The sequence below is a fragment of the Tauraco erythrolophus genome, chromosome 3 (genome assembly GCF_009769465.1).
Source record: "Tauraco erythrolophus isolate bTauEry1 chromosome 3, bTauEry1.pri, whole genome shotgun sequence".
Taxonomy (NCBI): Eukaryota; Metazoa; Chordata; class Aves; order Musophagiformes; family Musophagidae; genus Tauraco; species Tauraco erythrolophus.
Window position 1 is genome coordinate 56,610,883 of NC_141467.1, and position 27,567 is coordinate 56,638,449.

At 44.9% G+C, this 27,567-nt stretch overlaps 1 protein-coding gene across 1 annotated transcript in view; it reads right to left on the reverse strand.

The window, feature by feature from the left end:
* KLHL14 (kelch like family member 14) overlaps nucleotides 1–26,157 on the reverse strand; it is a 63,099-nt gene extending 36,942 nt beyond the window's left edge. The window contains exons 1-2 of the mRNA XM_086609254.1: nucleotides 25,220–26,157; nucleotides 7,499–7,620 (exon numbers count right to left, since the gene is read on the reverse strand). Coding sequence (XP_086465380.1) covers nucleotides 7,499–7,620; nucleotides 25,220–26,157 — 1,060 coding nt within the window. The remainder of the gene's footprint in view (nucleotides 1–7,498; nucleotides 7,621–25,219) is intronic.
* Nucleotides 26,158–27,567: the final 1,410 nt, after the last annotated feature.

Genomic DNA, 27,567 nt, shown 5'->3' on the forward strand with positions numbered 1-27,567 from the left:
ACCACCCTCTGAGAAAAAAATTTCTTTCTTATACCTAATCTAAATCTGCCCTCTTTCGTTTTAAAGCCATTGCCCCTTGTCCTATCACTACACACCCTTGTAAAAAATCCCTTTCCAGCTTTCCTGTAGACCCCCTTTAGGTACTGGAAGGCTGCTGTAAGATCACCTGGAGCCTTCTCTTCTCCAGGCTGAACAGCCCCAACTCTCTCAGCCTGTCTTCATAGGAGAGGTGCTCCAGCCCTCGGATCATCTTCTTGGCCCTCCTCTGGACTCGCTCCAGCAGCTCCATGGCCTTCTTGTGTTGGGGACTCCAGAGCTGAATGCAGTATTCCAGATGGGGTCTCATGAGAGCAGAGTAGAGGGGCAGAATGATCTCCCTCGGCCTGCTGGCCATGCTCCTTTTGATGCAGCCCAGGACACGGTTGGCTTTCTGGGCTGCAAGCGCACATTGCCAGCTCATGTTGAGCTTCTCATCCACCAGCACTCCCAAGTCCTTTTCCTCAGAGCTGCTCTCAATCCATTCTCCACCCAGCCTGTACTTATGCTTAAGATTGCCCCGACCCATGTGCAGGACCTTGCACTTGGCCTTGTTGAAATTCATTAGGTTCTCACAGGCCCTAATGAAGTTCAACAAGGCCAAGTGCAAGATCCTGCACATGGGTCAGGGCAATCAATGTGTTTATTTAAGGGGGAGGATATATATGAGCATGTGCATACCTGTACATGTACTTGTAAAACTTCTACATACATCTGCCACATTTATTAAATCTGTCTAGTGGATAATATCAAGACTTCTGCCTTAGCAATATGCTAACTCTTGCTCAAGCTTTTCAGTGCAGTGCTGAAACCATCCTTGACACAGCACTGAAGCAGTAGCTGCAGCATCCCCAATTGCTGGACAAATGGAGTAGGAGAGATGAAATTTATCAAGGCTGCCAAGATGTGTTCATCAAGACACATTTTTAATTAACGTAAGTGTGCACTATTCTCACAAGTGACAAAAAAAAGCAAAGAAATTATAACTGGCATACGTCAAGAGATTTAACCTGCCCATCTGACTCAACTCACTTTTTGCAAACATTTCTTTTATTCGGTTACCAACTGAAGGAGGAAACATTTTCTTCTAACATACTATAATTCTTCTAAAATGTAAAAGCTCTACAGTGGATGAATTTATTTACTTAAAAGACATAACGTTTCCAAAGGCACAAGATGTGCTAGGCACCTAGTTGTACTTAAACTGACATTTATGCCTTCGAAAATTTCTCCCAGGAACCTCTGGTGTGAGCATATAAAGCACACCGTCTGTCTTGTAAGTAACCAACTTGGAAAAGAGAAAACTGGATAAAGCACTACAATACATGAAGGACCAAGAAACCCCTAGTGACTCCAAAGTCATTTCAGAAAAACAGAGGAACGGGACTTTTGTTCGTAATTTGCCCAGGAAGGACAAAGTATCACTCTGTATAGGAAAAGCTGACACAACTGGGCATCACAGAATTGCCTAAGAAAACAGAAAAGAAAGAAATACAACCTATTCCAGCAGAAACAATGTAGGCTGGGGAGTGGAGTGACCCAGGTTCTCTGATGCTGACTATGATATGAAGCAAACCATTCTACCTTCCTTTTACTTGACTCCCTTGTGGGTAAAATGCATAAATAATAATGTTGAAAGGGTTTCTAGAACCACCAGTATGCCTAAGTGCTGGCTGACACTCAAAGTGTTGTTACTGAAGATGGAAGACTGCTGTACAGGAGGCCATACTGTCACAAAACATATTCAAGGGAAATTTAAAAAGTCAAAATGACAGAAATAAAAATATATTGTGTTCAGACCAGACCACCTGCAGCAGAGATTGTCTCATGTGAAATGAAAGCACAGTCAACCTGTGGAAGGAAGGAGAAGGTGGACCACCTTTATCAGCATTGAGGATTAAAAAGTTACTGGCTGCTTGTGATGATCAGTGAGTCAGAGCAAGACAAATAAATGACAACTCCTTGATGTTCTGCGATTGCTGCTGGCATGAAGGAGAGAGATTGAGAAGGAAATCGAAGTGCCTGATTCATTGTTTGTCCTTATAAACGATCCAAACACAGCAAACATAAATATACCTGGCACAGGGCAGGAAGGTCAAGATAACATTAAAATAAGACTGAAGGATAATAAGGAAAAGAAGTAACCAGAAATGGGATGCTGGTCATCCTCACTAAACTCTCCAGTCTGGTGTCCTTCTGGACATTTCCCTGTCCTTCCTATCCAAACATATCGCCTATATCATACTTTTAATTGGACAATGACATTAGCTTTTACATTGGATTAAAATCCAAACCTAGTGCAATATCTAAGCATAAATGCATTATTGACCATACTTGTATTTGGCCACTATTTGGATGCCCATTGAATCCTCTCCATGGTTTACACAGATGATATGGTTAGCTAGGGAGGTTAAGGAATGTTACAGTTGGCATCCTACTGAAAAATGAAGTACATATATGAAAGAAAGATCAGCTGCATCTTCACATGGATGGAACATGCCATGTAGGAGTTCAGTAATGTTTCAAATGCTTTACTCTTTTGTGCTTCAGAGAAAAAGGAATTTTGCATTGAAAGAGGGATTCACTGTATACCTAGAAATCTGTAAGACACAATTTCTCTTCTACTCATCACTTCTAATCAGACAGATGGATATATTGCTATGGAAAAAATACAAAAAAAACCCACCTAAAACAATGACTGCATCATTTTTATTTATTTCTTGCATTCTCTGTTCATGTAGCAAGAAATTTAATTCCAGTTGGATCAGTCTCTTGTGATATTTTTTCTTTCATTTAATATATTTTTTAAATGCTTAGAGGCATTATGACAGAAAAGCATGTATTTTTTTTGCCCTGGTTTATACCCATCATCCTTACCATTACAACGAGACAAAAGCATTAAAGTAAAATTAATCATGTCAAAAGATTTTAGCAAAAAACAAGTGAGACCATGCATAAAGCATCGCTTTGTCTAGTGTGAAGTCACGCTCTGATTAAAAACATATAATAAAAGTGAAAGTAATACATCATTGCCTTAGCAGTAGGGTTTTTGGGAGAGCTATGCAATTCTGAACACAAAAAATCTTTATAGGCTTTGGATTTTGAAACTTGCCATTATTATAGAACAATTCTAACAAACAAAACATTGTTTCACTTCCTTAAAGTTTAATTAATTTTAAACGTTGTAGTTAAAACAAACAACCAAAGGAGTTCTAGGATTAAACAAGGACTCCTGGCAGGACTGTAACTGGTAATTAAAACTGAAGCTGCAGTGGCTGGTTCTGAGCAGTGAGGCACGAGGCGGTGACACGGAGACCCTCCCACCACCCCACATCCAGTAAGTAGTTGCGAGGAGTGCGAAGTATCACGGCACAATGAAACCCCATTAATAGAGCAGAACTTGTGCTGTTAGTCAGGACTGCCAGACACCCATCAGCCGTTCCGTGCGTGTCGCTGGGCAGTGGCAGCCTGTTGCTGCTGTGACATGGGGAGCACCCAGATAAAAAATGACCTGGTGTTTATGCACGCGTAGGCAAGCCTGAAAAGAAACCACGCAGTGAAGATCTCTTCACCATTACTTTGCCATACAGTCTATAAAAGCCTCCACTTTGCTCAGGCACGACCGGGCAATAAGTAGTGTTTCAAATTAAACAGTAATGTGCACATTAAGAATCTCAGATTAGGATTGTGCCCACTTCAAGTAAACTTAGGTGGCAGAAAATGTTTGTAAAATGTCACTTACTTTCTCCTTTTTTAAATTTTTTTTTATTCTGACTCTATTCTTTATTGCCAACACAGAAAAAATAACTCTCTGAGAAATACCAGACAGGAAAAATACACAGTAATACTAGACTGTGAAAAATCTACCGATCCCTTGAGCCATAGCATTCTTGCCTATAGATGATGACATTAAAAAATTGGAAATGGGTACATGCTTCCCCTCCTCTTCTGGATCTGTGAACAAGGCAAGTTGTTTTCCTGATACCTTTAGAATTACTCCCATTAGTACTGATGCATTTGGTGCTTTGGCTAGCCAGGCAGAGCGAGGTGGGCAGTATCCCCTGCCAATAGATCTAGTCTTGTCGCGGGAACAAAATGAGATTGCTACTCTGCTGAGCTGTCATACTCAATAGCTTGTGCTGTTCCACCTGCAACTGTCTTCATAGCTCCAACTGCAGCGCCATGGCTTACATGGAGCCAGCAGTTTCTCACGGCTGATGTTCTCCTGTTCCTTATGCATCACGTGAGGCAAGACACAGAGCCCGCAGACTGAGTGACTGCCGCAGCTGCTCTCCATGCTGGGAAGGAAAAAGGCCACGGGCAAACAGCTCCCTCTCAAACCGGTTTGCAGGCGCTTCTGAATAACTTCTGGGGCTCCTCTCAGTGGAGGGCGACAGAAGGAGATTCCATCTCCTCTCATCCGTCTCCTCCTCAATAGCCCTGCCACTGCACCCAGAACTGTTTGCCAGCTTCTTTCCCACCTTCCCTACCCCTGAATGCCACTGGCACCAACAGCAGAAAATGAGTAGTGTAGGTGGGTTTGGAGGAGGGAAAGGAGAATTTCTGTGCACATTTATGTTGGATTAGCGAGCCTCTAAGTGCAATGTCTGACTTTTTCTTGGTGTGTAGGGGGGGAATCTAGCGAAGAGCGGAAGAGTAGGAAAAGATTTTGTCAATGTTTGCTAGTACAGGAGAAATCAAGTACACCTAAGGCAATAGTAAGATAGAACACTCTAAAATACCAGACTATGAGGACTGAGATTTTTCCCATCACAGAACCTTATGAGCAGGACACAGCTTTTCCTCTGTTCCTGTTCACTAGCGAGCAAACTCCTCGTTTACAATGACAAGTTGGGGGTGAACTGCAACCTCAGGACTCACAGCACTGTCTTAACAAGTGAAAAAGAAACAGAAGAAAAAAATCTTCCTCCTTCGCTGCTGATTGTACATCTCTGATAAGAATAAACAGACCAATTATATTCCAAAACTCTGGACGGGGAGAGAGGTAAAAGGGTAAAGGATGGAAATAAATGTGCTTCTTCCTAAATAGCAAAAAGTACATGAAAAGTAAAGATAGAACAATGTCCTTAAATTCCCATGCATCGTAATTGTCATAGTATGTTGATACAACACCATGACTGCACTGAACTATAACCATGCCATCATACAATTAGTTGATGGTCTTCCCTAAAACTGCTCAGTCACAGTTCATCAAGTCCCTGCGCTCCTGTGCTTTATAGTCCTTCAATGTTCTTTTTTTATGGAAACAACAGGACAAAAGTTCTACTCCAACTTGTCTCCACTTCCCATCCTCTATTATCTTAAGAGAAAATAAAGCAGGGGATACTTGAAACTCTTCATTTCAACTCTTTTAAAAAAGAATTATTGCTACCATTTGGAGAGTAGTAGTAGTATTTTCTAAGAAATCATGCTCGTCAACATTTAGTCTTTTTCAGTGTGAAAAGACATCCTCTAACAGTACTCCAGGCCAAGAAGGCACCCTTTTCTAGCAGTTCTTGTAAGAACAGGATTACTCATGTCACAAGAGGGCTGTGCATTTGACAGCCACTGACTCAGCTGACGCCGAGACAGATCCTGGGACCTTCAGGTCTTCCAGTGATGAGCAACAAATGCTTGAACATGAGCTAGCTAGGACTGTAACAAATGCATTACCTTCTAATCACAGCACAGAAGGTTACGTGCATTAACCAGAACAGAAAGAGAATTTTTGGTTACTGTTTATTAGAGGTAACACAGAAAAGACTGCATTATTTTGATAAAATCACATAAAATTATTCAGAAACATCTCTCAACACCACCATAGGCAGTGGTGTTATTCAAATACTAGCGATGGATTTTTAACAAGAGCATTTAGGTATCATGCTTCTGGGTCCAGTTTCCCACAGTCCTGGAGACAGCACCACAATTTAAGTAACCAAGAACTGAATAAATTTCACTACTACAAAATCTGACACATCTACAGATAGGTAAGATTCAGAATCTAAGTTTTTTACTTTAAATCAGTGGCAAGTTCAGATCTTGGAGCAAGAGATCCACTTCTCCTGCCTACCTTGGTGAGCCACTGGATTAGACACAACAAATTAAAAAAACTTGAGCACTTCTGCCTTACATGATATCACTGATTTTTCACTGACTTACCATCTAACAGAATTTTCTTAGAAGTAGCATACAGAGGTGAGTATCACATCTCATTATTCTGAAAAATGTGAAGCATAATATGTTCCCTAGTACAGATGTTGTAGACTTTTCTAATGTACGGTTCATATGACCTTTTGTAATTATAAAAAATTACAAATTATACAAAATTACACAATACCCTCAACTATTAGTCCAGGGCATCTATACCTTAGCAGTCTCTGTGTTGCAGCACTCTGAGAAAGGCTCCTAAATTTTCCATGGGAGAAAGCAATTTGCAAAGGCATCATTTCAAGTCCTGCATCTAGCAGTCTTTTTAATTCTTCTTCAACCTAACCTGTACATATAATATTAATGTGGATGTATCCTATTAAAGGGCTTTGGAGAACGCATGAAGAACAGAATTCTGTAAAATGTATTTTACTGGGGAAAAAAAGCAGGTCCATTAGGAAATCGAGGTTTTACCAGTTGTCCAGTTTTAGAAGTATGGCTTTGATTTATGGATCAAAATTGCTCATTTATTATTTTATCTATACGGCTTTGGGCAATTTTGACAGTTAAAATTTAGTTTTATTGACCAATGCAGCCAGTTTAGCCACAAGGGGACTAATGCACACACAGCCTGCTGCACTCAAGAAGCTATGATTTGATTCCATGACCAAGTCAGACTGGGAATCGCAACCAACATAACAATAAGTTCCAAATCTTGATGCTCGAGGCAAAATACTTACTCTAAAACACAAACAACCTTTAAAAGAAGGTGGGAAAGAATTCTGCGATAGGAGCCTCCGTGCACTGTTTATTGTAGCTGATATATTCCACCAATGCTTCTGTCAGCAACGGACACAGCAGTACAGAGGAAACCTTTCTTTAATGATTGTGGGCAACAGATAAAGCTGGAAGAAGGAAATGAAAATGCAAAAGAGAACGAAAGGTGTGCTCTAGTACTATGGCTTACCAGGGATCTGACTCTGAGAAAAGTGTCTCGGACATTGCCTTTTTATTTTTTTCCCCCTAAACCAGATTTTATTCATATGTACATAAATATGCGTGTATTCATGTCGCAGTATGAAAGACTTACAAGTTTACTTAAAAAACTTACTGGAATGATTTTAAGCCAATGTTAATTTAGGCCTATCCTATTATAAAATTAGCATCTTCTGCAATCTCAATTTATTGCTCCATTGTGAAGCCCCTTGTGATACATAAACAAATCTCTGAAGAGAAACAAATCAATAAAGTGTCTAATTTGATTAACCATGTTTTTAAATTCATCAAGACAACTGTATAAAAATAAACTACTTACTTGTCAGTATTTTCCACGTCTTCTTTTCATCATCATAATACTGAACCAAATTGCTGGGTAGCCGGTCAGGTCCGGGAGGCAATCCTCCAACCAATAACAGCATTTTCTTATTGGAACGAATTCTTCACCCAAAACAAGAGGAAAGATGAACAACCACATTACTGAGGAGTATTTTTAGTGGCAACAAAATCATAACCATCAAAAGAATGTTCACTGCTTGCAGTTTTCCATTTCATTTTTTGTGTTTCTTTCCCCAATCATGTCTCAACAATTTTTTGAACCAAGCAGAAAAATGATCAGAAAAGCTGCATATCTCTCTACTCATGGAATAATAAGCTTCCTTTATGCAATTTGTTAGAGGTTCATTCTAGAACGACCTTTTTCTTATATTATCCCTTTAAATCATCACTCTTTACAGCTGAATACACATGAAATGCTCTGGAGTTGTACTAAGGTTAAGCATTAAAGTTGCATGTCAAAAATCGTATTAGTCAAAATCATTATTATAAGCCATTCTACACTCAAAGAACCTTGAAAAAATTAAGGTTATGCAGAGAGTTTGTGAGCCAACTCTTTAATCACACACTGAACTTCGGATATGTAGTTTAGTACAATTAGCAGCACCGGGCTAACGGTTACAGGTTAAACGCTACTTACAAGCACTTTTGTTTGTTTAATTTAGTCCAGACTCTGGCTTTCACTCTCCCCCTCAGCCTCCCCCCTGCTCCTCTGTGCTCTCCCCCTGTGCACCACTGGCTACAGCAACACCAATTGGTAAAAATGAGACTGTGATGTTGTTGTGAGCCTCCCCAGAGTGGAGCCCTGCCAATGCTTGCCACTGATCCAGCGGCATGAACCTGCTCAACTGTGCAAAGTCACTCTAATTCCCTCCCTCTGTTTTTCTACCTTCTCCCCCAGGGGGCAACCAGTGAAAGGAGTGACTACCCACCCATCCAGAGCTGGCAATTCGCTGCTATTAACCGTGACCGCGATTCCCAATCTGCCTGGCAGTTCTTAAGGACAGGACTGCAATGTCTCACACGCAGTAAAAGCGGTTATCTGCACCCCGGCCTCCGACGCTCCACCTGATGAACGTCACCGTTTCTCTGCAACATGAAGGGATTCAGCACGACTGTAAGTGGAAAGGGGAGGGGAGGCCCAGACCCCCCGATGAGCCCTCGTGGTTAGTAGTCGCTTTGCACGTAATTGAACTTCCATCTTACACTGAGCTGGGGGGTGATAACGCTGAAACAAAGGTCTACACTTAAAACGCCCCTGTGAAGCAGCAAGGTGATGTAGTCTCCTGGTTTTGACTGGGACAGAGTTAGTTCTTTTTAGCTCTGTGTTTTGGATTTAGTATGGGATTTGTCACGAGAAAGACACTGATAGTGCACTGATGTTTACAGTTGGCGCTGAGACATCAAGGACCTTTCAGCTTCCCGTGTTCGTGCCAGTGTGCAGGAGCACAGGAGGCTGGGGGGGAGCATGGCTGAGACAGAGGGTCCACGACTCCCCTTTATGATTTGAACTTAGATTTAGGATTGAGGGCCAAACTGGCCAATGGAATATTCCATATCATGTAACATCATGCTCAGTACTTAGATGAGTGTTGACTGGGAAGAAGCTCGGTCATTGCTCTTTCAAGGGGTCTCTCAGTCTCTCTCTCTCTCTCTTTTTGGGCCTCTTGCTTGTCCAGGACTGCAGTGTCGGGACCTATCTGTTTCAGGATCACTTGCTGGGATGGGACAGGCATTGGTCACGGAGTGGTGAACAATTACATTGTGCATCACTTGTTTTTATATATTATTATAATTATATACATAAACATATTATTATTTTTAATTTGGTATCATTATTATGAAATTGTTCTTATCTCAACCTACAAGTCTCCTTCCCTTTTCCCATTTAATTCTCTTCCCCATTCCCCAGGAGTGGGGGAGGCTGAGTGAGCGGCTGTGTGGCATTTAGTTGCCGGCTGAGTTAAACCACGACAGGTAGTCTTGGAAAAATGCACTGACAGAATGAATGTTTTGATGGACAGCACCCTTGCCAAACACCAGCATTTTTCCAAGCACAACAACAACGCTGTGGCAATCTGTGTGTCAGTCTGCAGCAAACACTCCTGGCCAAGAAAGGTACAGAATGCCACAAACCGGAGCCCAACACCACAACTGCATACGGCAGGGTAAAACTGCCGCCCAGGTGCTCCAATCTCAGCAGTCCACTCTGGCAGCGGGTGCTTTACTCCTGAGGCATGCCTGTGGCTTAGCTCCAACTATACCTAGACAGTGCTGGGGACACACCAATTTACGTTTGCACCAGGACTGCATTCCCTCTCCAGAAGACTGGGCACAACGAACTAGGCTGTGCTGTAGACAGGCACTTCCCAAAAGGAAGCTCTTTCAGGAAGGGAGCACGGAGCTGCAGGCTCCATCTGCACGATGCTTAGGGATAAAACCTTTCAAATGGCTATCCAAAAGACAACTACAGACTGCAGACGCGTCTATCACAAGAATGGCCAGGGAATTATCTGGCAGATGGCCTTGTTTGTTTTTAAATGGATTTAGGGCTCAGGGAAGGTCTTGAATTGACAGCGGAGGAAACGAAACCCTCACAGCAGGGGCAGGAGCTACACCGTGGGGACAGTGACACTGCAGCATTCTCCCACGCTGTCCTACCCCCCTGCTTTGCTCCCGACTTGTGGAGAGACCCTGTGGTCCTTCAGTCTTTCTGACAAGCCAGCCCTTGACCTCTGCATCGAACCTGCAACGTACCATCAAACGAAGACTGCTACCTGCCCACCAGACTGTAGGATATCAGGAACCGTCTCCTGATTGCTGTTGGCACAGACTCCGCTTGGTGAGATCAAGCTCTGGAGAAAGCTTTCATAAGCATTGCTAGCCTCTTCAAATGTTCAATCTCCCCAGTAAAGTTTTTAATGAGAGAACGTTTGATAAAAACTATGCAAGACAAGAGCATGGTGAACTATTTTTGGTACGAGTTAGGGATGACTGCACAGGTAACAAGTGGCAGAGCAAACCAGAGCCGTAAGTCAGTTATGCATGGCCATCCCTAACGATGGAGAATAAATTGTTTGTTCCAACCCTCTTGTGTTGTATGTTGTATCACAATCAACTCCCTGTGTGCTGTAAAATTCAGAATGCCCTTGCAAGGTTTACTCGATAAAGGAGTTTATTTTGATTTTCATCTTTCAACTGTAAAACTCCCTTCTAACTCCAAAGCACTGTGAAAAACCAATGAATGGCCAAGGCTCAACAGTTAAGGTGAAGAATGAAATGTCAGATGTAACTCTGAGTTTCCAGACTTTGGCAGCTGCAACTATCCTTAACATTACTTTTTCAGCTAAACAATCTGAGAAACTACAGTTTCTTGAGGAGGAGCAGCACTGCTATATGGGAATGTTTAAACAAATACTTAGTATTTTAACATGTTTAAAATGTGAAGAAGCCCTTAAGAAAAGTTTAATAACTTAATAGCCAGCACAGTCTCTACCAAAAGCAGAGGGAACTCTCACATGGCAAAGAAGAGATGGGCTCTCCAAGTATTTAATTAGTTTAGATACTCCAAGTATCTAATTAGTTTATATTGAGAGCTCTTCCAATGAACCAAGTAAAGAGAATACAGTGATTAAAGATATGCAAGTTTTAAACTGATGTGTTTTTTTAAGAGTCAATTCTGCTTTTTAAGTTTTGGTGTGAATTGCTACATTTTAGGTTTGAAAAAAATCTTTATTACATTACATTTGTGTTTCATATTGCACCAAGCAGTGCTGTTGAAATCTTTAAAATACACACTAAAACACGCAAGACATGGAAATGATTAGTCCTTATATGCAGAAGATTTTTCCAAATATTAATAAAAATGTAATCCGGTGAAACACTATGACGAAGGCAGATTTTAAAAATACGTGTAACACCTTAGCAAGATAAAGTTTCTCCCTTTCTTGCATTATTACATGTTTGCTATTTGGATAACTCACGATTACCATGTGAAACGCTCTGCATTACATCTGAAACACTCTCTCTCTTTTCATAGTCCTTACTTGACAGTGTAATATACTATTCAGTTACATACTATGGTTCGCAGTGTCCCTAGCAAGGCTATTATGATCCTCTTGTGTTCAATTAACAGTAGCGGGTCCTGGTCAGGGAAGGCTAAAATAATGTTAACCATGGACAGGCAGGCTGATGTCACAGCAAAAAGCTGAGATAAATTTATCTGTATCTTATCCCATAAGCACTTCTTATACCTAGAATCCAAAACTCTAGTTCTCATTGATGAACATACACGTGCTGTTATTATTCAGCACACACTTTGCAGCTTCTGTTCTGCAAAGACTTTAAAATACTTAATTCACCTTAATTAAGTTCCTGGGCACCCCATGTGGTGTGAAATCTATTTTATCTACTTACAAGACTGGAAATCAAAGCATATTTTAAAGACCACATTTTCAAACTTGTATCATTTCCTTCAGGCACACAAACCTAGGAATTTGAGAACTCATGTAAGTGGCTTTCAGAGATGCTGAATACCCACCAACATACTTAAATCCTACTCACTTCAAAGGTAGCGGCAGATGTGCATCATCTCTAAAACTCAAGTCACTAGTCCATAGTCTAGAACAACCATGAATACACAGGACAAAATGCTGAGAAGAGAGCTTATCAACTCACAAGGAATCAGTAGGAAAGACAGTAACAAACTTCAATACTCCTGACAACCACTCTCACCCAAAGCTCTTTTGCAACCTTAATAGCCTTGTGTTAATGGAAAACGCATGAATGGGAAATACTCTTCTTGTACATTATTTTTGTTTATTAGCATATCCATCAATCTTGCACTGATGGGTTTTTCTTAGCTGGGCAGTTAGTAGAAGTTCATTCTAGCAAGGCTGGCAAAAAACCAAGCCTCACCACCACCAAGTTTGCTCCAGACTCTTCCAGTTTTTAAACAACGCAATAAGGCTCCTCTCTCTGCATTAGCAAATGCAAGGAAATGGAAAGAATAGAACAATGAAGTTGTAATCCTGTTCTTAATGCATTCGGTGTAGTGTTGCACATCAGAAAAGAAAACTGCGTCTTAGACACAGGTGAATAAGGTAATCAATAAAAAAAAAAAGACTAGCCAATTATGCTTTCCTTTTAACTCAGGGCTATAATTAAACCAAAAACCTGGATCATTGATTCACTTTTAATATAAGCTATCACCATGGCTTTGAGTATGGAGCAAGCCAGGTGGCTCTTCAGTCCAGGAACCTCACAGACCTAGGATGCCTCACTCCTGCTTGAGCTCTGACCTTAAACTCAGCAGAGCCACACTGAACTTCAGGTATTTGCTCACTGAACTCAGGCACAAACAAAAACAGTCAAAAGAGCAGATTCAGCAAGAGCAGGTGAATGGGTGGTGGATTTTACCTAAATCCACAAATTTCATTACGTGAAAGGACTTCAGGACTTCAGGCCAACCAACACATGGTGATACTGTCAAAACAAGAAGTAGCAAGAATCTCTGAAAAACTGGCTGTATTAACTTGCAGCAAGAGCAAAGTATTGCAGCAAGGTATAGATACCAACCTCAACTCAATAGACACGCAGATAAATACACTGTCCCAATCCATACTTCAGTTGCAGTCCTTTTGTTTGCTAACACTAAAGACTTAATTTAATCTTCAGAAACCAGGACAGTGTTAGCAACCTCTTCCTTCTAAAATGGCATCCAAAGGAGTGTTGCATCCAACAAAAATGTAATGGAGAATCCAGCTGCAGTCTGCAAATCCAAACTGACGCTGCAGGCATCTATTTGCCCATGACTGATGAAACTGTTTTGCCATTATGGAATATGTGATGAGATCTTTGGTAATTACCTTCCCTGCTCCTGGACAGGCGTTTCAGTGCAACAAAAGTGTCATAAGAAAGCTGCTTATTTCAAAGGATTTTGGCTTCCACACACAGGTGACTGCAAAGATAGCCATGATTAGCAACATGTTTAATAGGGAGAAAATATCATTATCCAGGAGTTTAACTGTGAACTTGATGAAAGCCATAAGATACAATGTAAAATTTATTTTGGACTGAGAAATTTTGTGAGCCTTTGTTATCACATAAAATGAATTAATGAACTTCGCAACCTATAGGTAAATACACATCCAGAATCTCTTCCTAACCCTGTAGCACTGCCAGGGGAAAGACCTGAGCTCTCACAGCCGCCAGACCAAGTCCTCCAGATCCACAGGTCTGCTGGAACTCTGACCGACCAGGAATATCCTTCTCCTTATGGGCCAGTACAGACCTAAAACAATATCGCAATTTCGTCAAAACCTAAAGCATGCTGAAAATTATCTAGGTTGCTTGCAATTTACAACTAAGAAAGGATTCAGTTCTTAGGTTCAAAATATGTTCAAAAATATGCAGAATGTATGAATGTTGCTTTATGAATGGATTTTTCTGACTCTTCTAAGGCACACCTATTGCCCAAGGCACACCTGAAAGAATGTGAAAAAACTTTCTATTAATACGGTACCTGAAAACCAGTCTTATCATTCATTTTGGTGCTATGAAGATTCTGGTTTTCTTCTTCTCAATGTGGGCTTGCTTAGCAGAAGGCCCCGAATACAAGAGAAGAGAAGGCTCCGGGGTGATCTTCTAGCAGCTTTCCAGTACTTAAAGGGAGCCTACAGGAAAGCTGGAGAGGGACTTTTTACAAGGGCATGTAGTGACAGGACAAGGGGCAATGGATTTAAAACGAAAGAGGGCAGATTTAGATTAGATATAAGGAAGAAATTTTTCACTCAGAGGGTGGTGAGGCACTGGAACAGGTTGCCCAGAGAAGCTGTAGATGCCCCATCCCTGGAAGTGTTCAAGGCCAGGTGGGATGAGGCTTTGGGCAACCTGGTGTAGTGGAGGGTTTCCCTGCCCATGGCAGGGGGTTGAAACTAGATGATCTTTGAGGTCCCTTCCAACTCTAACCATACTATGATTCTATGATTATAAGTGTTCATTGCAGCAGAGCTCACAGTGATGTTCACTGAACAGGTCCAGTGATGCCCAAGAGACACTCGCTCCCCTGCTCATTTAATACATGTTGCTGACCACTGACAGACCAAATTTTAAGAACATAAATACTAAGTTGGGAATGATTTGCTGCAGACATTGATTGTTACTTTAGTCTTGTGAATCTACTCAAATGTTTATTCTTCTCCAATGTATTATTTTTTTAAAAATGCATAGGAAAAAAGGAGAGTCCCTGTTTGCTCCAACAACAATCTTTCCTTTTTGTCTCTATTTTAAAAGTAAGTCTAAGGGTAAGTGAATCTTTTGTCTGACAGGTCACACTTAACTGTTGCAAAGTTACCTGACAAGTTAAAGTTTCCCTTAAATGTCTTTATTTCTACAGTCGCCAAGCAATTTTCCATTCTCTGTATTAAAATAACTTATAATGTGTTTGGAGCTCTGAATTTTCTTTATGAATTCAATCCCATTGCTGTTACTCATTTAGAATGGTCTCTAAGCAAATCTTGGAGAGTTAGGGTATTTTTTTAGCGGGAAGATTTTTAAAGTGAATGTCCCTACCTTTTGGGATAAGATCCCCCGAACTAAGAGAGCTTAGGGATGGACAACTATCCTGGAAGAGTGACATCTACCATCAGCATTCCTTTGGGAAGAACATACAGGAACATCCTTCTTATCTTTATCTTCCTGTATTATCAGCTTATTCTTCACGTTTACAGGAGACTGGTGCAGTTCTTCACAAGGTGATGTAGTCTGCTGGTTTTGACTGGGACAGAGTTAGTTCTTCTTTTTAGCAGCTCTGTGTTTTGGTTTTAGTCTGGGACTCGTTATGAGAAGAATGCTGATAACGCACTGATGTTTATAGTTGGTGCTGAGACATCAAGGACTTTTCAGCTTCCCATGTTCGTGCCAGTGTGCATGAGCACAGCAGGCTGGGAAGGATCATGGCTGGGAGAAAGGGTTCACAACTCCCCTTATTATTTGAACTTGAACTTAGGATTGAGGGCCAAATTGGCATATCATGCAACATCATGCCCAGTATATAGATGAGCGTTGACCAAAAAGTTTAGAATTCTCTTCCGAAGGCTCTCTTGGACTCTCAGAGCGTTCTCGCTCTCTCTCTGGGCCTCTTGCTTGTCTGGGATTATGATGTCAGGACTTCTCTGTTTTGGGATGGCTCCCTGGGACAGGACAGGTATTGGTCACTGGGTGGTGAGCAATTCTACTGTACATCGCTTTTCTGTATATATTATTATCATTATATATATTCATATATCATTATGTTATAATTAAATAATAACAATAACAATAATAATGTTAATAATAATGATAATAATAATATACTTGTTCTCATCTCAACCCATGAGTCCTGTTCCCTTTTCCCCTTTAATTCTTTTCCCCATTCTCCGAGGGTGAGGGAGGGTGAGTGAGTGGCTGTGTGGCGTTTAGTTGCCGGCTGGGCTAAGCCACTACAGATGCTCAGTCGCTTTCCCATACAGAGTCCCGCCAAGGCTGCTGTTTTCATACACAACACCATTGTTCCTTATACCTTGAGACAGGCTTTAATAGATGCGTTGCCTATGGGAGATCATGAATAGCACTTCTATAGTGATGGTACCTACAGAAATAGATCATTTGAACACAAGTCTTTACATAACTGAGATCTGAATGGTAAAGACATCCTTACTATCCATACAGTGAATATCTGAAGCATTGTAAGGGATTTGAATCAAAGGAATTTTACTAGCAAAGTTTATATTGGTAAATGAGTCACCAAACCTCCCATGTCATGAATCTTATTGGCAAAACTATGCAAACAACTGATTTTCCATATCGTTGGCAGTTCTGAAAAATCTTAAAGAAATTCCCTTGATCCTGAATACCTTAAAAAATAAAACTGAAAAAAACGTTAAAGCTAGATGCTTTTGCAATTTGCTTTCCCTTTCCCCATCTCCTTTTTTTTTGTTTTAGACAGAGATGGTGAAATGGAAATGTTTATGGAATGCTTCAAGGTGGTCAAATCCTCATTTTTTCCCTACGAAACTTCAATCAACTCTTCTTTTTGACTTTCAGACTGTGGTAAGTCAGGAAGTTCCTTTTTATATTTGATTCTATATCAAATGTCCATGATGACAGGAGGTCTCTGCATCAGAGGCTGTGTTCTCCCCAGCTGAGGCTCCTTTTCCTTAGGAAGCTGAAGAGAAGAAACACAACTTGCTGCTGCCTCACCCAAGCCATGACTGGTTAGCTTTGCTTTTTTTTTTTTTTTTTCCTGAAAGAAGGCGGCAGTCAGGGAAGACAGGAAGAACCAACTGTGGCACCAACTTCTATTTACTTCCAGCTTCAGTGCAAACTGTCTGTTTCCATTGAACTTGAGAGCTGATAATATTTGCTCAAAGTTTATTGTCTGCTTTCCAAGAAGACAGCAAGAAGTGTTGACTACCGAGTACTAGGCGTGACGGTCTTTAAAGAAAATTTCAGGAAGGCAGCAAATATGAAAAACCATGCCAGAAGTATCTACTAATGGATTTCAACTTCCCATATTCTCTAATTTCTTTAGATGGTCCTTTGGCAAACCTGTAATACCAGGCATGATCTGTTTCAGCAAAACCAACAACAGATGTTTACAGAGCAGTGGAGTCCAGCTCAAAACTTTCATTCAGGATTCCTGTTAACTTCCATGCTCAATCATTTTGGGCCATACTTTGCAAATGACAATAACAAACTTCGCTAGCTACAAAACTGCTCTGGTTTTTAAAACACAGGAGTTGTTTCAAAAGACAAAATGGTGTTTTTACAGATTATGAGGATTTTTTCCATAACGTGAGTTTAACAGAACCAAAGCTTTTTTCCTGGCAAATTATCTTCTCTTGATTGTGTGCTCCAGGTTTGCTCTCCTCACTCTCCTTGCCCTCAAAGCTTGCTGTACTTTTTGAGTATAAATCCAAACAATTACACCCTCACAGCTCTGTTCCGTTCACTGCTCAGCAGTTACAGACTCAGAACCTCCATATTCTCCTGCTACAAGGAAAAAAACTATAGTGACCTCAGGCCACAACGTGCCTTCGAAGACCTCTCCTATCTCCTCTCTCCACGTGAAGAGGATGCACATTAGGCAAAGAGTGAACAGAAAAGCCTCAGATAGGACACGCAGGCCGACAAGTGTGTGTGATGCTCACCACGATCCTACAGCACTCCATTTGTAAAAGGTACACCCTAAGCATAAATCATACCAGGAGGACGTTCTTTCAGAGGGAATTTCTTTACTTAGGAGGCTCTGCACCACCCATGACTCACATTCTCCCCGACAGGACATTGCTGGACTGTGTTGCCAAAGCATGGGCAAGAACAGCACAGGACCTCATGGAGACAGCTCCACTCTTCTAGGGACCCACAGGATTTGTAAATGAGCTCACAGACTGTTGCAGATGGTGGAAAGGGGCATCTTTGCTCAAGTACAGCACTGAGGAGGAATTTCCTATTCTCCCAAGCACTTTGCCCTCAGTTTGAGTGGCTTAGCAAGATTACTTTTTCTAAATTAACCTCATTTTCCCTCTAGAACAAGGTGACTTGAGACCCAGTGAAGAACTTTCCTTCTTGGAAAAAGAGTTCATAGAGATACAGATACATTTCTGTGTGTCTATGAATACAGAGGGGTAGAAGGGTGCAAACAGGACCCTCACCAGCATCCTGTGCACCAGTACCAGGTACACCAGGTTTTAGATCTTCCATTACTCTGCCTTCAGCATTCTGCCAGATGAATTTTAATAAACGCAGCCTGTGCCTGCATTCTCAACCCCTCTGCAAGAAACAAAAGCAGGTGGCACTCCTGCAGGAGTTGGAGGAGAAGGACCAGCTTGGCTGGCTGCAGCAGCCAGGGAGAGGGAAGAAGCTGTGTCAAGTGCTGAGAAGGGCAGAGTGAAGGAAAGCTGCGGAACAGCCCAGCCCAGCCAGCTGCAGCAGCCTCTGGAGAGGCAAGCTGAGAGGTCTGGAGCAGTCAGCATCAGTATCAGTGAAGTAAGGAGCCTGGGGGAAGGGGCACAGAGGGGCCAGAGACCATGGTAGCAGAGAATCGGGAGAAGGAGCAGGTGGAGGTGAGGCTCAGGTAGGGCAGATTTGGGGAAGAGCCCAATCTGGCAGAGCAGCCTGAGAGCAAGGAGGAGCCTATGAGGCAGACTGAAAAGGGAAAACAAGTAGTCTGGACGTTCGAAAGGCTTTGGAGATTTTGAAGTTCTGGAGCAAAAGAGGGCAGGAGGTGGAGATGGAGCAGGAGGCATTTGGACTATATGTCGCCTAAGGACATAAACCAGGAGAGGCTGGCAGGTCGCAAAGGAGCTGCTCCAGCTAGCACCTGTGACCAGGACACTGGCTGGCCGGGAAAGGGGAGCACCTGCACATGATACCTGGCACCTCTTCTCCATCTACAGCTGTTGGAAAGAAAGCTGCCTGTAAGGAAAACCATTAAATACTCTTTATAAATTATGTTTCTCCTAACGAGTAGTATAACTGGGCCAAGAAACCAGCTATCACCAATGCCACCGCAGCCCTCAAGGATTTTAACAGTCAGGACACACTTGTCTTTAAGAAGGCTTCCAAGGACTGCCCTAACCCACAGCAGTTCTTTTCAGACAAGCGTACTGCCTCTGACAGTAACCTGAGCTCCAGCCCTCCTTCGCTTGGATACTGGACATGTCTCCACTTACACTTCAGCACTAGCCTGTCTCCAAAGGCAAATGAATGCACTTAAGGCGAGTAAGGCAAGTAGGTGAGACTAACTGGGATTAAACCAACTACAGGTCTGTGGTTCACTTCCCCGCAGCCTCTAATGTGTCACTCTCCCTTCTGCAGCTCAGCTGAGAGAGTCCTGGCACAGGTACAATTTCCTGATATTAATTCAGGCACGTAAGACCTGATCCACAGCCCACTAAAATAAACCGGAGCCTCACGTTCACTTCAACCACACTGTAATGCAAATGTTAATAACTCATATACATTTTAAGGTATGTTTTTTTTTTTAATCCAGACATTAATATGGGGTCTGAAACATTTCTCACTTGCAATTCACTGTGAGTACAAATAGTAGTCAAAAATCCAAATATCGGTGTCAGGATCACAGAGGGACAGGCAGGTGGCTGTTACTAGAACACACAATGATGTATTTCAGTGAAAAAACATGCAAATTTTTTTACAACCACCAAACATGCCCTACTGAGATCATACAAAAATCTTAGCAGAAGAAGAAATCAAATTGAACTACAGTCTGAGAGATCTGTAGACAAATAGTATACTGAAGAAGGAAATTACTTAACAGCCAGGAGATGTAACCAATTTCTTCGAATTTTTAATCTCCTCTATAGAAAGTAAAACAGACTGGGTATATATGTCTTCCACATAAATGCTAGTGTCTCATGCTGTTCATCATTTTACATTTTCCTTCTTCATCAACAGTTACCACCTTCCTACTGAGTGAAAACTGGCCTTATCATCTTCATCGCTTGTCAGTGTTTAATTTGCTGTCACTTTCACTAATATTACCTAACACGGAACAGTCTGGATGACACCCTCTCCCCACTGAAATGAAAGGAACATAAAAACCTCTACAATCAGCTTTAGCAGGACCAGAATTTGCACTTCTAATCTCCCCAAGGTCTAGTAGTCCAGGGAACAAAAGTATAGAAAAACAGCTGGGTCTGTATATGCTGGGACTTTGGTGAACCCAGAAAACAGCATGGTCAGGCTTAGCCTTCTTAAATCTTCGTCTTTTTATTTCCCTCCTTTTTCTTTTACTCTTAAATTTCGTATTTCCTGCCTATGACTTTTCCCATCTCAGGTCACTTGGTTGATCCCCGTCCATTTTTCCTCCCTCACATCTGAAATAACTTTTCCAGAAACTGAAATCCTCAGCTCTTATTGACAGCAGATGCTGTTTCTGCCAAGAATTTTTTTTTTCCCTTTTGTTTCATTCCCTCTCTTCTTTTTATCTCCCGGGGTCTTTTTTGTTTTGCTTGTCTCCTTTCCTGTCTAGCATCCTATTCATTCACTTTTCTCCCTTCAAAACTGTTCTTCTCTCCCCTTCTCCCTCGTTTGTACTTCCTTGCTTCCACTACTTACATCCTGTTTCTCCCCTGGGGAATCTTAATTTCCTTTCTTTTTCTGCATTTTCCCCTCTCTCCCAGCTTTACCTTCCTCGCTCTCCTCTGCCTTCAGGTACCTAATGCAGCTGTACAGACATCTAACTGCTGCTTTGCCTGCAAATCCTGCGAGGAGCTGACCAGCCCAAACCATCGATGTCCATGTGGAGAGGAGCTGCACGTGTCCTGCAGCCGACCAACAGCTCCCAGGCCGTAAGCGGCTGCCTCTTCCCACCCAGCCCATCTTCTCACGTCTGCCTGGAACAGAAGTCATTGTAAATAGTTACAGGCAAGTGAAACCATAAAATCATGGCAATGTTCTATAAAAAGGCAACAATATTTAGGTAAAACATTTAATAATAAGCCCTGTAATTTAAATATTTTTTTCCGTAATGCTCTATTCTCTGTCTACAGCTATATAGTGCATTAGCACAAGCAAAATTAAAGTTAAAAGCTAGGCATTTCATAGCAGTGATGTGCTTTTAACCATTTTCATTGTTGCAAGTAAACATGGAAGCAATAATAATTCTCACTAGCTCACTCATCTTTAAAAGTGAGATTTTTTCCAGCAACCTGGTGATGCTCTATCCTAGAAATTTTTAAAAATTGAAACACATATCCTGCATTATATAAAATATATTATATTACACAATAAAGCACAGAGACATTTTAATCAACTCAATATTCTAGCAAAGTCCCAAGAGCCAAATAAATAACGGGAAAACAAACATTCCTCTATCTTAAATGCATTTTCTTCCCAGAACTACAGAAAACATGACACAGCACAGTTACCTGTGTCTCTCAGGGACAGACAAACGTCGTTTAAGCCTAACGTTCAGGGCCACCACAATGGGCCCAACCTGCTCCATGCTGAAATCAACTGGGATTTTTCCTACTGATGTCAAAACTGACCGTGCCTCTAGCGGCTTTAATAGCGGCTTTTTTGCTGAGGCCCTACTGTAGGTGAGGATCACAGAGGCCAGAAAGCTCCAGCATTAAACTGGAAAAGGGAGATCAAAGTCAACAGAATTACTAACTTTGCTTAGAGTTGAGCACCTGATCAAATGCCAGATCAGAGTCAAAACACCCACCCACCGTGGTCAAGTCCTAAACCTCGGAGTGACCGGCAAGGTTCACAAGTCAGGAACGTCATTCCTCAACTTTTTAAACGATGATCGTTTAGTTGCTGTACTTTGAAAAATAATTTTACAAAAATGCATGAGGGCGTTCAAGTGTTACCTTCCCTCAGGAAATTTCAGGAAAAAAATAAATAAATCAGCTCTTCCTGCAGGTAAACAGCGTTTTTCACTGCAGCACAAAAAATAACCCGGGTGCCTTCTACCCCCAGCATCACTTGCGCTGCAGGATCTGAATTTGTAGCACAAACTTTATAAATAACTCTGCTTATAGTGTGCAGACCAGCTCTTATGATCCAAAATTGCTTTCCTTCATGCAGTGGCAAGAGGAAAAACTTGTGTTTGTCAGAAAAGCAAGTACATGTGATCTACCACTTAAAGAACAAGCGTAAAGAAACAACCAGTGCTATTTTTACAGTTACATTTCAGAGAAGAATCACCATATTTTGAGCTTCCAATTACACTTGTTTCATTTAAGAAATGTAAGTAGCCCCATTTCTGAAGTACTCCAAAGTGGTAGTGTGCATATGGATATGTACATACGTAGGTGTACCCACTTTTTTTTCAAAGTAGCACATTACAAAAAAGAAGTTATTTTAAAAACGCAGAAAAGTTATTGGCAAGTTCTAATTCTGAGTGCAATTCTCCTAATTTCCTCAACAGGCAGTGAGCAGGTGGCTATAGCACTTTGCTGCTTGTATTTCTCAACAACCCGTACTGTACAGTGCAGTATCTCATGCTGCACGAGAGGAACAATTAATCTCTTTCTAAAGACATGTGTCTTTTGTGAATGACCTTTAAATTCCAAATTACCAAGGTCACAATTGCTCACAGAAAAGGTAATCAAAGTTTTAAAATCCTTTTCTGTGTAATAATTTTTATCTATTTGCACACATACTTCACTGTTAGTTACTTTTAAGATTTCCACCTGCAAATTAGTAATTTAAGGCTTAACTCTTTGCAGATTTTATTCCTTAAAATAAAATTTTACTGAATGAATGTCAACCTGTTAAAATTGCAACTTTTGAGAAACTATGAGTGATAGGAAGGACAAGTCTGAAAATGTCTGTAGTCTTGGGTATTTTTCTTTAGTTTCTTCATTCATGTTTAAGAAGGCACTTGTACACTTAAAGTAGCCTGGTGAAATCTTGAAGTGATTAAGATTCAAAGATGGGCTTTCATGACCTTTACGAATTCCCAGGAATATTATCCAAGACCAAAAATGAAAATACACCAATTGCATTCTGTATCACATAGCCTTTCAAAATCTGCAACATTTTAACACTTTGAGTAAGTTCTAATGCCTGCTTCTAAATAGGAGAAATCTAAGTTTTTGCTCCGATTTCACCGCCACCAAAGGACCCAATCAAGAGAAGCTAGTTATGACACTGTCGTTAAACACGTTGAAGTTGAGAAGGTGGTGGTGCGTTTTCACCCACTATGGTTAAGGGTCTCTGAAATACAAATAAAAAATGTGGTATTCGGAGTCCCCTGTAAGGTGTTAAGTAAGCGCAACTCAGAATCTAATCTAGGTCTACTTAAAGCGTGATCCTTTTGTGTACGCTCCCGCTTACAGGGAAAGCCAGCTCCCAGCACGAGGAGTATCAGATTCTTGCAGCATCCATGACACTTGTAAGCATTCAGTGGTCAGAACACCACTACATATCCTTCAAATGACATGGACCAGTGAAGCTAGAAGGTATCTTCACTGAACCAAGCCGGCTGGTATCTCAGCAATCCACCAGGACACAAGCCCTGGCATGCCCCCGGCAGCGTGCAGAATCTCGGCTGGGAAGGAGGTGGTGGGTTTTGCATTTTTGAAAGTCAATAGTTTTGAATATTGAAATGCAAAGGGTACGCACCAGCTACAACAGCAGCGTCTCAAAAATACTTTACGCTGCAAAATGCTGGTATTCGTATTTTGCTGTAGGATTTTGAAGCGAGAATCGGTTAGACAGCAAGGTGATAAGCACGACAAAACACTAACAGAGCGAGCCAGCCAGAGATAATAAAAGAAGGCACAGCATTTCCAAAGTTAAATCATCAGGGCACCCATTACATGAAGATATAAAGAATCCTCTGCATTAATCCTAACAGAGCATATTACCTAAAATATTTAATAATGTACTACTTATTCTTGCCGCTTTTAAGTCATTAATAATATCCACCTATTAGTTGAAAAGCTGAATAATACAAAGTGTGCTTTGATTTCTGTGCTACCACGCCACTGTATAATAAGACCACTGAAAGATGGTATTACCTTTCCTTTTTGGAATGGAATGAAGTGTAAGCATATTTTAAAAGGAGAAAAACAAATATCCCCTTCATTTCGGGTATATTTACTGCTCATTAAACTACATGCTGCGCTTTCAGTTGCTAGCACCAACCTCATACTGTCAATCTTTTCCATCATAATTCATTACCTTATTAAATGAAAATAACCGACAAGTCATAGGTCTAAGGACTCTGAAGTCTCAAGTTTCCACGCACAATACGGACACCATCACCCGAGCATCGGCAATACCGGGGTGTGCATGAACGATGCAGTTACTTATGAAAACAATTATTTAGATTTAGGGCTGGGATGTTACAGCTTAAAACGCCCTGAAGAGGCAATCCTTGCGAAGGACTAACGTTGCGGGGAGAAAAAAACCCAACTAAATATGGCCTGTAACACAAAATTACAACAGGTTCCCAAGGCAGGGGCTCCCGCACGCCCGGCGAAGTCTCGCATTCACACGGTAGCCCCACGGACCAGGCACGACGGCTGAGAGCGCTGCCCTGGCCGCCAGCACGCCGGGAGCCCGGGCAGCGCGGCGGGCACGGCCTCCCCGCCCGGGCAGCCGAGGGAACCCCGCCGCGGGAGGCACCGGCGGCCGCTCGCCCCGCCGGCCGCCCCCGAGAAGGCCTCTCCCCCTCGGACGCGGCCCCCGCCCCCGCCGCTGCCCCGCCGGGGGCTCGGCCCCCCGCGCCTAGCGCCGCGCTGGCGGCGGCTCAGCCCCGGGGCAGCCGCCGCGCCGCGGCCCGGGCCGGCTCTGCCCCCGCGCCGGAGGGCGGGCGGCCGCAGGGGCGCTGCGGGGCGCCAGCGGCCGCCCCCCCGCCCCCGGCCGCAGCGGCCCCGCCGGGCCGAGGGGAGGGGACGAAAAGTTTGGCGGTGCCGGAGGCGGGCAGCTCGGCCCCGCCGCCGCCCTTCAGCCGCAGCCGCGGGCGGGATCCCGCCGCGCGGCCCAGCCCGGCCCGGCCGCAGCCGCCCCCTGCCCCGCCGGAGGTGCCGGCCCGGCCTGGCCCCCGCTGTGTCTGTGCCCGCCGCCGCCGCCTCGGCCCCGCGCCCCGAGGGGACTCCCCGCTCCCCCACTCCCGCGGCGAGAAGCCGCCAAGGGGCCGTCTGTAAGGGCAGCCCCCCCCCGGCTCCGCCGCCCCCCTCACCTGCTGGCCAGGCTCTGCCGGCAGTGCTGCCTGAAGGGCATCAGGTGGTAGTTCATGGCGTCCAGCAGCAGCTTCTGGCAGACGGGGTCGGTGCGCATGAAATCCACCGACTGGACCCGTTCCACCAGCTCTGGCGCCGGGATGAGGGCGAAGCGGAGGCGCTTCATCAGGTCCGGGGCGTACTGCATGCGGGTCTCCCGGTCGTGCTCCAGCCAGAGCACGGACATCTGGAAGAGCGCCAGCTCCGACTCGACGGGGGGGGGCAGCGAGTCGAGCAGGGCGCGCATCTCCTCGAAGTTGAGCAGCAGCACGTCCTCCACCAGGTACTTGTTGGCCAGCTTCTTGGTCTCCTCCAGGCCGTGCAGGGCGGCGATCTTGCACACCTGCTTGTAGTTCTGCACCGAGATCTGGTCGTTGAGGAACTGCACGCACAGCTTGGTGACCTGCGGGATGTGCAGGATCTTGCTGACCGACAGCACCTCCTCCACCGTGTCCAGCGAGAGGGTCACGTTGGCCGTGTACAGGTACTCCAGCACCAGCCTCAGCCCGATGGACGAGCAGCCCTGCAACACCAGGTTGTTGATGGCCCGCGGGCTGGCCAGCAGCTTGTCCTCCGGGGAGGAGGACGGGGTGCCGGGCTCCTCCTGCGGCTGCGGTGGCGGCGGCTCCTTCGGCGGGCCCCCCAGCCCGTCCTGGGCGCCGGGACCCAGCCCCAGGGCGTGGGGGTGCCCACCGCTCCCGCCGCCGCTGGAGAAGAGGGATCGGAAGTACTGGGAGCAGGAGGCCAGCACGGCCTTGTGGCAGTGGAACTGCTGGCCCTGGGCCGTCAGGGTCACGTCGCAGAAGAGCTGCTTCCTCCAGAGCAGGTTGAGGCCATGCAGCAGGTTGTCGCTGTGGCTGGGGTCGAAGGTGGAGGTCCTGTCCCCGGATCTGGACATGGCGAGCGGCCTCCGACACACCTGCCTTTTAAACCCTCCTCCAACCTGGGCAGAGGGGTGGGGAGGAGAGCGGGGTGGGGGGACACACGGGACGACACAACAATGAACACAAGAGCTTTAGAGGCCCGGAGGGCGCATCCCGGCCGTGTGCGCACGGGTGGCGGGGGGCGCAGCCGGGGAACGGGCTCCCCTTTGCCCGCCGAGCCGCCCCCCCGCCCCGGGCACGGACGGGCTCGCTCGGAGGGGCCGCAGCTTGGGAGGGCTGGAGGAGATTTATTTTTTTAGCCTTCCCCCCCCAACCCTGTCCTCCCACCCCCCCCCTCCCCCTTACACCACCCCTTTCTCCTCCCTCCTCGGTGCAAACCGGGCTGCTCTCCAGGGGAGGAGCGAGGAAGCCGGGGACGTTTGCAAAGCCGAGCCACCCCTCCAAACAAAAACCCCACCAACCACCCAAGCAATCAAGCACATACAAAATAAGCCCCCCCTTCCCCTCAAAAAAACCCTCTGCGATGCCCAGAGAAACTACCAAGTGACTTGAAACTCTGCCGGCAAGGCGAGCAGCCCTGCCGCCGTGCCCGCCGCCAGCCCCCGGTTCCCCCCCCGGGGCCGCTTTGGCAACTCGGCGGCGCCGGGACCCGCTTCCTCCCGGGGCCGGCGTCCCCGGGGCGGGGGGGAGGGGGCCGGAGCAGGCCGGCACCGAAGTTGAGCCCCCGGCTCCTCGACCCAGCGGGGCGGTTTGCGATACTTCGCACCCCGGCGGAGGGGAGGGGGCAGAAGCGGCAGCCCCGGGCTCGGCGAGGGGCCGCCCGCTGCTGTCCTGCCCGGCTCGCTTCTCCTCGCAATAGACGGCGCCGCTGCCGTAACTCCGGTAACTACGTGAAGTTCAAGTTGGGGGAAGGACGGGGGAGGCGGGCGGGGGCGGCAGGGAGCAGGGCCTTGCCCGGCGGCCCCTGGGTCCGGCCGGGCCCCGCGGCGCCCCCACATCCGCCCCAGCCCAGTGCCCGGCCCGGGGAGGGGAGGGGGGTCGGCGGGGCAGCCCCGAGCTGCGGCCGCACCTGCGGGGGCTGCGCAACCACCGACCCGCGCTGGCCGCATCCCGCCTCGCGGAGCGCCGCCGCCGCCGCTCTTCCTCCTCCTCCTCCTCAGCGGGATCCCGCCGAGACCTGCTCCTGCCATTGCAGCGCGCTCAGTCGCTCCTCGCCAGCGCTGGGCTTCCTCTGCTCCCTTCACCCCCCCCGCCCCATTTATCGGCACAGCGAGGGGCTCCCTCCAGCCGCTTCCCCTGCCCCGGCGCCGCGCGGCCCCGCTCCGCGCCCCGCCGCCGGCTACAGAAACCTCCGGGAGCCTCTCCCTTTAAGTGGACCCGGTCAATCCCCCCCTCCCCAGCGCGCACACACACACACACACATA